Here is a 12,884-nt window from a genome sequence, read left to right as displayed (position 1 = left end):
AACTGAAACATGTAAACAGACATGAAAGCCTGTGCTGGGTGAGATTTGCTGAATGTATATTTTAGAATCTGTAGACTGATGGGTGTTAATATCTCTTATATAACTAAAGGGTTGTGGAACTCTGTCCTGCTTTAAGGCCAGTGGCTTTTGGCATGGACAGGAAAACAATGTAACAAGACTTGGTGATTTTAAGGCCAGTGCTGCAGCTGTGATAGGACACAGCTGCACACAGCTGCACACCTGCCATGCCTGCTACAGTGTTGGCCCCAGGGCTGGGCTCCACAATTTCACACATTTCTTTGACCTTTTTAGGACATTTGATGTCCTGGCCACAGATTAAAACATGGGGACATAATTGTCTGTTCTGTGTCACAACAAGACAGTAAAGCAACGTAGATTTTTATATGTGGAAACACACAATCTTGGTTTCATGTGACAATAATACACCCATCTAATTCAAACTGTGTCAATAAGAGAACGAGACTTTCTCCTCAGGCCGGCTCCAGGTCGGAGCTGGATTTTAGTGTTTTGATGTGTCCTCTGCCCTTAGAACTGTGTGCTAATCATTGTGTCGTGGCTGAGAACAATGCTGCAAAATGACCCAGATGGAGCTCAGTGACCTTCTTAAAAGGATTTCAGGCCAAAAATCTGTATGCAGTTCAGATACAAACAGCAAGGCTCAATGGGTAAAGTCTGCACCAAGAGTATGAATCTGGCTGCTCTTAACATAACATGCATGTGGATGACCCTCACATGGGATGTCTGTGGGAGTGGCTTATCCTTAGGATACCATCAGACCCAGTAAGCTCATGAGCATGGAAGTACTTTGTAGTCTGTAAAGGGCTCTTCCCACAGTTCTTTTTCACTGTTTAAATGTTGCCTGCTTCTTGGTAGAATCTTAAAATAAAACCAATCCATTAGGTCTGTGTTAAGAGAGATGACTTCAAGTCAAATCAACTTGAATTCCCAGTAGTCTGAGAGTGCTCATTAACACTGGATATTATAATTCTTTTAACTTTCAGACCTGGGGATAGGTAGAGCTAGAAATTGATTTCTAATCAAGTTTAATTCCTACTTCCTACAAAAGGAACTGCTTTTCTTCTACAGCTTCATCCCCTCAGCCCTTTAAAAATCTTAATTAGTGAACCCAGTGATGCTTAATAGAAATCTACCTCAGAAGTCAGTCAGAACCCATGGAGGTGAAAAGGGAGATAAAATATTTTCCAAAAATAACCATCATTCTATTATTCATAACCTTAACTGGCAGAGATACCAGCATTTTTTTTCCCCACCTTGTAAATTGTTCAGGATTGGGGGTTTCCTTTTCCTTTGAAAGTATTTCTCATATGCTCCACTTTCTTGGATAATGTGTGTAAGAATGTTTTGAAGTTAAGTAATGTAACTGGCAGATCCTTTTTACTGTTATTAGGACTGTGAATATGACTGACATGGTTGTCTGTGAGAAGACTGTGTTAATTAAAACTATTTTTTGATTTTTATAAAAATAATACATGGACATGATATAAATAGTAGAATAAGCAATATAAATAAGCAAAAAGAAAAACAAAGCCTGTAATTTTCCCACCCAGACACCATTACTGTCAACATTTTGATGTATGTCTTTTCATGTCCTTTTCTATGTATGATGAATGTTTTTTAAGAAAACAAAAACAAAAAACTACTAAGCTTCCATTTAAAACTTAACATATTGTTAATAACTTTTCATGGCAGTAAAAATTTATCCACAGCATATATTTAGTGGCAAAATAGTATTCCATTTCAGTGATTTCATGACTAGTCTATAATTTATTTAACTGAATTCCGATTGTTTGACATATAGTTTGTTTCTAAGAAAGCAACACTGAGATAAACATTCCTGAACATTCATATTTTTGCACCTATTTCCTTAGAATAGTCCCTACTATACCTAGAAATAAAATTGCTGAATCAAAGGGTATGTAAAATTTTAAGCTTTTATTGCAGAGAGTCAAGTTACCTTTTCTAAAAGTTGAATTAACTTGAATTCCCAATAGTCTGGGGGTGGGACTTCTCTGGAGGTCCAGTGGTTAAGGTTTTGCCTTCCAATGCAAGGGATGCGGGTCTGATCCCTGGTCAGGGAGCTAGGATCCCATATGCCTCGAAGCCAAAAAGCCAAAACATAAAACGGAAGCAATATTGTAACAATTTCAATAGAGACTTTAAGAATGGTCCACATCAAAAAAAAAAAAAAAGTCTGAGAGTGCTCATTAACATTGGATATTATAATTTTATTTATTTATTTATTTTTGTGGTACGCGGGCCTCTCACTGTTGTGGCCTCTCTGGTTGCGGAGCACAGGCTCCGGACGCGCAGGCTCAGCGGCCATGGCTCACGGGCCTAGCCGCTCCGCGGCATGTGGGATCTTCCTGGACCGGGGCACGAACCCGTGTCCCCTGCATCGGCAGGCGGACTCTCAACCACTGCGCCACCAGGGAAGCCCTGGATATTATAATTTTTTAAGCTTTCACATATTTATTTTTAGAATCAGCTGTCCTGAATTTTGTTTGATAATTTTTCTGTATTTACATATTTAAAAAATATTTATGGATGTATCCAAATGTGTTAGCACATTTATTGATTAGATTCTAAGTGCTAGGCATTGTGCTAGATGGGACATAAAATGAAATAAAGGGTTTCTGCCCTCAAGTAACTTATAGTGTGTTTCGTTGGGATAGATGACATATTTTACTAGCACTGTGGAGGGATGTAGGACTTGGAGTGGAAATGGGAATTATGTTTGTGGGAAGAGGGAGGACGTGGCTTTCCCCTCATCTGAAAGAATGATTGGGAGCTCTCTGAAAACTTTCTACTTTCTTGGGTAGGATACCAAGTTGAAAACACATCTGACATTCAGTTATGCAAGGCCTGAGATAAGAGAAATCGGTGGCACCTACCCTATATTTTAAACTTTGGTGTTTTCAGAATAAAATCATTAGTTCTTTTTGAAGACCTTGAAGTACTTGCATTTCAGAATATTTTGAGGCTTTATAATTACTGTGATTTTCAAAATGACTTGAAGTCAAGTCATTATTATTTACCTGGTAAAATGTTCAATTAAAAACCATTTAGAGTGAACTTTGACATGCATACAGTATTTCTAGTTGAATAAGGAGAGTGTCTAATGAATGTCCTGGGAATTAAATTCCAATAAAAATAAACTTTGCCAAGAACTCAGAGGAGTGGGGAAATAGTTAAGTTTCCTGTCTTTCTACTATCTTTCTGTGACCTTTTTTTTTTTAAATTCTAGGAAAAGATCATGCTTTCAGATTAAAGGTTAGGCTTTTCTTCTTTCTTTAGGAACCCTGGAGGTGAGAGAGGGGAATTGGAAAGGGAGAGGAAGGGGTATGGAGGTATAGTATTAAAAGTGCAAAGCCATTAGAGTCAGATGTGATGTCAAAAAATTGTCAAATGAGAAGATTAAATTTTGATTATGAATTTTAAGACCCCCCTATCCCAACAATAAAGACAGTTAAGGAGAGTAGAGGTCAATGATCAAGTCGCAAAACAAGCAAAGTTTTAGCATAGGTAGATATGTCCTAGTTGAAAAGCTCTTTGTATGTGACATTGACATCGGTGATATGATTTCTTTGCAATACTGTTGTTGGTCCAAGGAGGTAGCTCCTTTGGAGTTGCTGACACATTGGACTGTATGGAATTTATAATAGAAAGAGTCCTGGTATAAGGATCCGAAGATCTGTATTTTTGTTCTGACTGTACTAGGTGATCTCTCATGCCTGTCATTTACCTTCTGTATGCTCCAATTTTCTGTCGTAAGATGAGGATGTCACAGAGGTTCACCAAAAGTTTACTGTGGAAATCAAATACCTAACTCACAGGGTAATTGAAAGGAACAAGAGAGTTAAAGGATGTGGAAACACTGTAAAGTGCTATAAGAGTGTTAGACATTATCATTGTAATTATAGTGACCTATTTTCCAAACCCAAATTGGACCACATGGTATGAGGGAGGATTTTTGTGCCACTTCCAAGGGTGAGAGGCAGTCTGCAAAATGTGTTTTGGATGCCAGAATATTGAAATTCTGGCACATTTTGATGGTTTATGGGAACAATGATAAAATATTTGAGATAGTGGCTGTTCAGTAAAATTTATGCTGTGTGATCACTGTAATTATGATACTTCTTAGCAAAAGGCAATTTATTTCTTGTATAAGTAGAAATTCTTTGATTTCACAGGACCTTAGAGCTAGAAGGGCCTTTAAGAGATTATACTTGAGTTTCCTGCCCTAAGTCTCCAGGAGAAATTCTGGGTGAAGATTTTGGGGGAAGCAAATTTTACAGCTTCTCTTAGTATAGTGGTTTGTCCTATTATCAAACAGCCTTACCTCAAAAGTCTCTCTGCACTTTAACCCTTATCACCTTAATTTTCTGGTAGAAAAACTTGAAAACCCTTATGGACCATAAACATTAAATTCACTTCTCCTAGAATATATTATGTTTCTTGGATGGTAACTGCAAAAATCCATTTCATTTCCTTTGGTTTAGCACCATAGCGAGCCCATATGATGTTTAGCATCAAGTTCTAACTAGAAATTAAAAATTACTTATTCCTTGGGGTTCTTTGATTTCTTAATGCAATAGTATATAAGACAGCGGTGATACCTATTCTTGTAGTTTGGTGTTTCTTTTTCTTTGATCTTGTTCGACTTTTTATGAAAAGTTTGAGAGTTATGGCTCAAGGCTCTATAAACCTTTTGTTTTCTGCTTTTCCAGTCATATATCAAAACGTTAATATGTTTCTTTTTACTTTCAGTGATAAGAAAGGGAATGTTTTAGAGTTTATTTTCCCTGACATTTATAGTAACTCGAAAATGGAATACATCAGTTCCATATTGATCATATTGATTGTTCCATGAAGCCTCTGAGTTTTCAGGACAAACCGTAAACTAAGTGATGCACTTAAGATGCCCAAATAATATGAATTTTGTGTTAATAATCCAGTTGAGGTTTCAGTATTTACGCAAATGTCTGACACTTCTGGATCCCATCCCTGGGATTGGTTCTGAAAGGCTGAACGGATTTGCAGCTGGACTAAAACAAACAAATCTATATCCTTGGCTGGGAGGTTGCTCCGTGAATTATGCATCTGTAGCTTTTGTGTCGCTTCAGAGGTTAGACAGAACCAGAGAAAGAGGTGCCCAAGATACAAATGGTCTAGAAAATTAGATATGGTGGCCAGGAGTTACTATGCAAGAGATTTTGGGGCACATTTCTCTTAGAGATTGAGACAAACAGCATATCAACCAGTAGGATGGCTTAAACTTGGCTTTTAGCACTGTTGGGAATTGTTTTTTTGATGCAAGATGTAATCCTTATCCTCAGAGATTTCTGCTGCCAGACCCCTGATGGAGGACCTTGGTTTGTGTGCTTAGGGACTGTCATTCTCCAGTCCAGGCACTCAGCTCAGTGGAAGAAATTGGGTGTTAGGGGAGGGAGACTGACACCTCATTAAAGCAATCTCTTTTGATTGAGTAGTACAGCATTTAGCAGAATCCTCCTCGGTGGTATTCCAGAAGCTGCTGAGCTTATTATACATATCGATCATATCATCTTCGTGCATTCATGAAAAGAATGTCTATTTAATGTGGACATGACCAGCCATCAGATAGAATAAAGTAAAGCTTGATATGGCTGGCTGTTGGCCTTGTGGACGGTAACACTGAATCAATCTGGCTAGATTTTTAAAACTTGCTTGTGCATTATACTATCACAGATTGACCCATTTGGAACTCTGAGCTCAAGTGGGTACTAAAGCAAAAAAAAAAAAAATTCTAGCATCCTGTGGGTGGTTTGAAATGCCAGGTTTGTTTTTATGTAGTGTAATATCCTTACTTTTTTTTTTAATATTTCTTTTTACTTATTTATTATTTATTTAATTTATTTATTTTGGCTGCACCGAGTCTTAGTTGCGGCATGCGGGATCTTCCTTGCGGCATGTGGGATCTTTTAGTTGCGGCATGTGGACTTTTAGTTGCAGTACGCAGGCAGGATCTAGTTCCCTGGCCAGGGATCGAACCCAGGCCCCCTGCATTGGGAGCGCAGAGTCTTACCCACTGGACCACCAGGGGTTATGCAACCCCTGCTGAAATCTAAAGTGAAGTTCAAGAGAACATGGAACTTACACGTTGAGGCTGTGCACATGCTGGTTTAGCCTGGGTGCTTGTTTCAGGTATAAATTATACATCCCAGTGTAATTCAGAAATGACAACTTCTAGGGAGAATGAGAAAAGGTTCTTTGAGCCACAGAGAAGGTTAGAATGTAGTTTTTCTAGCTCAGTCTAGGAGGCTCAGCCTGCCTTGCCTGATAAAGATGCCTTAAAAAATTAATTCAACAAACATTTATTATCTTACTCTGTAGTATAGGATCCTTTTTATTAAAATTTTTCCAGCTTTATTGAGAAGAGATATAATTGACACAAAACACTGCAAGTTTAAGGTGTACAATGTATTGATTTGATACATTTATATATTGTAAAATGACTACTACCCGTAGCATTAGCTACCACCTCTATCCTGTCATATAGTTACCATTTCTTTTTTGCAGTGAGAAGATGTAGGATCAACTATCTCAGCAACATTCAAGTACATGATAGTGTTATTAGCTATAATCACCATACTGTACAGCATGCTGTACTATACCCTTTGACCAGTCTCCTCGTTTCCGCTGCCCCCAGCCCCGGGTAACCACTTCTCTACTCTCTCTTTCTCAGTTAGAGATGCTTTAAGGCACACACAAGCATTAAGATATAGCAGCTGTTAAGTTCATTAAAAATAGTCACCTGGTAGTATAAGCTTTAAATTTGTCCAACTATTATTTACCCATTATTTCCACAGCTTGATATCTATAATAACAACAATAATAATGCCTTATATTTTATAGAGTTGTCCCTCCAAATCCACAAGGGATTGGTTCCAGGACACCCCACACCCACACCACAATCCCTAAATCCACAGTGCTTAAGTCCCTTGTATAAAATGGTGTAGTATTTTCATATAACCTACACACAACCTACCGTATACTTTAAATCATCTCTAGATTACTTATAATGCTTAATATAATGTAAATGCCAGGTAAATAGTTGTAAATACAATACAAGTGCTGTGTAAATTGTTGCCTGCATGACAAAGTCAAGTTTTGCTTTTTCGAGCTTTCTGGAATTTTTTCCCAAATATTTTCCAACTGCGGTTGCTTGAATCTGCAGATGCAGAGCCTGCAGATATGGAGGGCTGATTGTATATTGATTTATAGTTCATAAAGTGTTTTCATACATTATCCAAAATCTGAGCTGGCTAGTAACCTTAAAGTTATTTGGTACTTTTATGTTACTTGTCAGAAGACAATCACAGTGACCTTTGATTTCATGGGGAAAGAATCTGTCACTAGTGGAATTCGTAAAGGAAATTATGCTTCAATGTTTAAAGAATACTGTTACAAAAGGGAAACCCCTGTAGACTATTCAGCTTTCTGGATGGTAGTGGTTGACAGTTGAGAAATTATTTCTTTGCTGAGATTTTGCTTTATCTGAGATAAGAGTCATGTTAAGAAACAACACCTAAATTAGAAAGCAATTCTAGTTTAAATTAATCTGAGCCACAAAATGGTCGATTGTTTTCAGTTTCAAAATTTCTTCTTAGCTGTTTTTGTGCTTTTACCTTTCAATATTTTTGTATTAGTGAAAGATATAGACTTTGCAGAAGGATATGCCAAAATATGACTTCCTATTCTTAAGCAAAACTGACAAATACCTTTTCTCTTGTTATCTTTAAATTGCAAATGTCTGAAGGCCTGTCATAATTGGATGCGTCATCCTGAGATTTAAACGCATGACAGTTTTTGAACGTGATTTGAAAAATAAACGTGACTCTAAGGGAGGTAGGGCGGGGCTGGCAGAAAATGGGTAGTGGAAACAGAATTCGATTTATGTGTTCTTTTCAAATAGTTATTGATTATATACATAAGTAGCCTATGCTTCTCTTTCAGAACTTTGCAGAAAACACCATGAATGAACTTCTTGGCTGGTATGGCTATGATAAGGTTGAATTGAAAGATGGTGAAGATATTGAATTCAGAAACTATCCTACAGATGGAGAGAGCCGGCAGCACATTTCTGTTCTCAAAGGTAATGATATTCAATGTCCTTTCCTTCATGCAAACAAGGATTGGCTATCTCAACCTGCCAGAATTGAGTTGCTCTGGGACTCGTTTTGTTCATGATGCCAATGGTTGATTTAAATGGACATCCCCGTAAGCAGAATTCTGCAGAATGTAAGAGCACAACATAAAACAAAAATAGACACAGCTTAATCTCCATCCAGCAATGGGAGAGTTAGCTAGACAAGGGCTAGCTAAGCGCTGTGGTCCTGCCCACAAATTGATAGAAAAGGACAGTGTTTGCTAATTTCTAGTTTCCTGAACCCTTCGATATATCAATTGTTAAGGACTGGTGCTTTCTGTTAAGTGAAATGTTAGGTTTAGATTTTCAGACGGTAAGAGACAATCATGGTTAGTTTGATAATTTCTCCTCCCCCCCTTTTGGGTGGGAATTCTAAAGGAAGGCCCTATTTCTGTTTTCTGTTTGAAGTTTTCACCCTTGCCTCATCCACACAGCCTTGGATAGGTTAAGAAGAAGAGTAAGAGAGTAGTAGAAGGTTGGGTCCTATATAATTCCATAAGAATGATCATCAAAGCCCAGCCAAAGAGTAGAAATTAGAAGGTTAGTGGAGCTGAAATAACACTGAATCTGCCGGTGGGTAGCAGTGCCTGATATTTCATGAAGCCTAGAATCATTGGTGGGTGTTGATCTGCACACTGAATTTATGAACCTAAATTTGGATTGAGTGTTTGTTTGTCAAAGAAAAGGATTATGTGAAGAAGCAATCCATTTGGGGAACTTTAATAAAGTGTGACTAAAACTAATTGTGTGATATAATTGGCAATTTGATCAGTATTTTCATTACATTCAGTATCTATTGGCATAAACTACCTGTTCATGCATTTTATTCCCAGTCTCTAAGATAGTGCTTTTCCTTCTTATATGCCAAGCAATGAAATGTAAATGAGCTGTCCTGCAGGCATGTGGAATTGAACGTATGTGACAAATTTTATGTTAAGCTTGGTATGAAATTGTACACATCATGTTACCGAGATAGTATCATCAATTTCACTGTAAACGAAAAATGCAAGTCGAGTTTATATTCTGTAAACTAATAGCTCGTTTAACACTTGGTCTAGGTAATAATCTTTGCCTCTGGGGAACATGGAGAGAGTGCCAGGATATGCTATTGGAGGGAACAAGTTGTTTTCTATGGTTGAGTGTTGTTGTTTTTTTTTTTTTTCTTTTCTTTTTTTTTTTTTTTTTGCGGGACGCGGGCCTCTCATTGCTATGGCCTCTCCCATCACGGAGCACAGGCTCCAGATGCGCAGGCCCAGCGGCCATGGCCCACGGGCCCAGCCGCTCCGCGGCATGTGGGATCCTCCCGGACCCGGGCACGAACCCGCGTCCCCCGCATCGGCAGGCATACTCCCAACCACTGCGCCACCAGGGAAGCCACTGTTGTTGTTTTTAATGATTCACATGCAAGGATAAAATTCACAAGGTTCATATCATTATAAGTTTTCTTTATGATAATTTTTGTTAATTTTTAATGGGTATTAATGGGTTAATGGGTCTACCCTGTGAAACAACAGTTTTTTCCTAATCATCAGCTTCTTTCTCATTGGTTCTTTTTTTTTCTTTTCTTTTTTTTTTTTTACATCTTTATTGGAGTATAATTGTTTTACAATGGTGTGTTAGTTTCTGCTTTATAACAAAGTGAATCAGTTATACATATACATATGTTCCCATATCTCTTCCCTTCATTGGTTCTTTTGATTATATTATCACTCAGGTTTACAATACAGTGGGACCTGGTTACAGTGCTACAGGGGCACTTTTTAAGCTTCTCCCCTGGTAGACAGAGAGCGATGTCTGCTGTATATCACTTTGTACATGGAAAGGGTTAATTGCCTCTCAATTTTCTGTGGGCTTTTACAGTGCTAAAATTCATCACCACAGTACAGTTGAGATGTTAGCTATCATAGTGGAGCAAATTATAAAGGAGCCCTTTGGAAATTTATGGTAACACGACTGAAAAGGTCCAGTATGGTCTGTGGAGTTCTGGTAAAGTGTTTAAAGATTTGCAAAATAAAATTTTTATTCCATAGCCATTTTACTTGAGAAAATGTGGTTGTAAGCCCTTTCGTCATATTGAATGTGATTTTCTTCTTTTACAGAAAATTCTTTGCCAAAACCAAAATTACCTGAGGACAGTGTTATTTCACCATACAATATAAGCACAGGCTATTCAGGGCTTGCCACAGGAAATGGACTCAGTGACTCACCTGCAGGGTCAAAGGATCATGGCAATGTGCCCATTATTGTACCTTTAATTCCTCCACCTTTCATAAAGCCACCGGCAGGTAAGTCAATACTGGGGTTTCCAGTGATAATGATTGATAGAAAATTGTTTTAACCATCCTATGGTAATTATTAAATGCTTAAGTTAATTTTGGAAAAGACTGTTTTAGGGACTTTGAAGCTAAGAAATGTTAGTGCATGTATTATTTAAAGTAGTATTGTTTTATTAGGCCAATCTACTACTAGTTAGGCTGTCAACTTTCAACTGACAATAAATTTTCCCTACCCCTGGCTATAAAAGAAGTTATTTTCCTTCTCTAAAATCATCTGTTTAAAATTAAAAAAAGCATGAACTAATTAAAAAAATAAGATATATACTGCCTGGTTAGCAAGAAAAAAAGGAACCATGGTTGAGCTGGGTGGTGGTGCAGTGAGGACCACGTATCCTCTGTGGGTTTTGCGAAGGAAGGGGCAATCTGTGAAGTGTGTGTGGCAGGCTTGTTCCCCAGCGTGCCTTCTTATAAATCCACTTAAGAAACAACCTAGGTTACCCATCTCATACAGAGTTCCTTTTAATTTGTGCAAAGCTCTTTGAGAGCTTAAAAAAAATGGAGATCTGAATTTCATTTGCATGAAAATGTAATCAGTTCTTTTATATTTCTAGAAAATTAGATGGCGGTGTATTAAGCTAGACGGCAGTGGGCTGAGCATGATGTTGTTTTATTAAGCCAGTCTTAAAATCTTATTGCAAGCTAGGTTACAGTTATGCTCCACACAGAGAAAGAAGTTCAGTAATATTGTATCTGGCTTGCTGTAAAATGTCAGAATTATGCTAGAACGTTTAATTGCTACGCTGGTTATTTTTCTGTATGTTGAATTGAACAATGATAAATACTGAGTTTTGATAGCAGTACTTATCATAACTCACTAAAGTTAATGCTTGTATTTTTTTTAAGGAAGATAGGTGTTTGGTTATGTTTCCATAAATAGTGAAAATATTTGTAGATATAAATTCCTTGGCTTATATTATAGATATATTGGTACCATCTTCTAAGTGTTACTAACATTTTTTTCATGGTATGGGCACATTCTTTTGCTTAGCCTATGACATTTTAGCAGCAAAAGTGTCCTTTCATACTGAGGTCCTCAGATATGTCATTAAAATCCATTTACCTATCAAAATCACTTGTAATCGTGTTTGTCTACTAAATACTAACATAATTTGTGTTACATATAAAGTTTGTCTTTCTAATGCCACTGTTCTCCTTTGGTTGATTGTTTTATGGTGCAGAGGGACCCAAATTTATCTCCTAAAGGTCAAACACATATTTTGCATAGGACAACTGGAGAGAAGGGTGACTAATTTTGTTAAATGTGGGGTTCATTGTTTGAAAGTATGTCCAGGGGCTTAGGTGAGTGGTGATGATGATGAGGGTATCAATAAAACAGTGTGACTAAGTGAAAAGAACACAGGCTTCACATTCAGACAGATTGTGTTCAAATCCAGGCTTTGTCATTTACCAGCTCTGTGAGTGTAGACAAGTTATATGATTTCCACATCTGTAAAATGGGGATCACAGTTTCACCTTATGGGATAGTTGTGGCCATGAGATGAGAAAATGTAGGTAAAGCACCAGCATAGTGCTTGCCACATGAAAACCATTCAGTAAACACCATGCCTCTTGTTCTTTTTTTTTTTCAGTCCTTATTCTGCCCCAGAGTTATCATGCACATAATTTGTGCAAAAAAAAAGTGTGTATCCAAATGCAAATTCCCCTCTAAGATTTATTTGAGCAAAGCAAACAGCTCTAGAAATTAGCATAGCTGAGGCTAACATGAGTTTGGCATGCCAAAAAACCTGCCCTGGAGTTTCCTGCTGAGCCAGCCACGTGGAATTCAAGCACACAGCTCCTATTTAACTCTAATTCCACATCAGATCAAGAAATAAATATGCAAAGGATAGAGGCCAAAAATTGAGCCTTGGAAGTCTTAGATGTAGCAACTCTGAGGATTTAGAAGCCAGAGTAACTGAACACCAGTGGTTTTATGCTGTCTTCCATGGAACTCCAAGGCACTCATCTGTTGAAAACAGAATGTAGGGAAGGACATGTTTAATTTTCTGTATCTTCTCTAAACCTTGACTCGATCCTACTCCAGGGTTCTATATGACAAGAAAAAGATACACAAAGGTTCTTTGCTTTCAAGGAGCTTACTCTATTATTCTCCAAGCAGAAACTTACAGGAGAGATGAATTTTGATTTAGTTATGTTATCTAGTGCAGGGGTCAGCAAACTTTTTCTGTAAAGGGTCGGATAGTATTTTAGGCTTTGGAGCTCTACCGTCTCTGTCACAACTACTGAACTCTGCGGTGGTAGCAGAAAAGCAGCCATAGATAATACATAAACAAATGGGCATGGCTGTGTTCTAATAA

The 12,884-nt window shown here is 37.7% G+C and overlaps 1 protein-coding gene across 2 annotated transcripts in view; it reads left to right on the top strand.

Moving 5' to 3' along the window:
* Positions 1 to 12,884, top strand: part of SOBP (sine oculis binding protein homolog) — a 158,178-nt gene that overhangs the window by 5,528 nt on the left and 139,766 nt on the right. For both annotated transcript variants that reach the window (XM_060030145.1, XM_060030144.1), the window contains exons 2-3: positions 8,038 to 8,176; positions 10,330 to 10,515. In XM_060030145.1, coding sequence (XP_059886128.1) covers positions 8,038 to 8,176; positions 10,330 to 10,515 — 325 coding nt within the window. The remainder of the gene's footprint in view (positions 1 to 8,037; positions 8,177 to 10,329; positions 10,516 to 12,884) is intronic.

The sequence above is a fragment of the Delphinus delphis genome, chromosome 14 (genome assembly GCF_949987515.2).
Source record: "Delphinus delphis chromosome 14, mDelDel1.2, whole genome shotgun sequence".
NCBI lineage: Eukaryota > Metazoa > Chordata > Mammalia > Artiodactyla > Delphinidae > Delphinus > Delphinus delphis.
The sequence above is the reverse complement of the archived record's forward strand: the minus strand, read 5'-3'. Positions and strand labels throughout refer to the sequence as shown.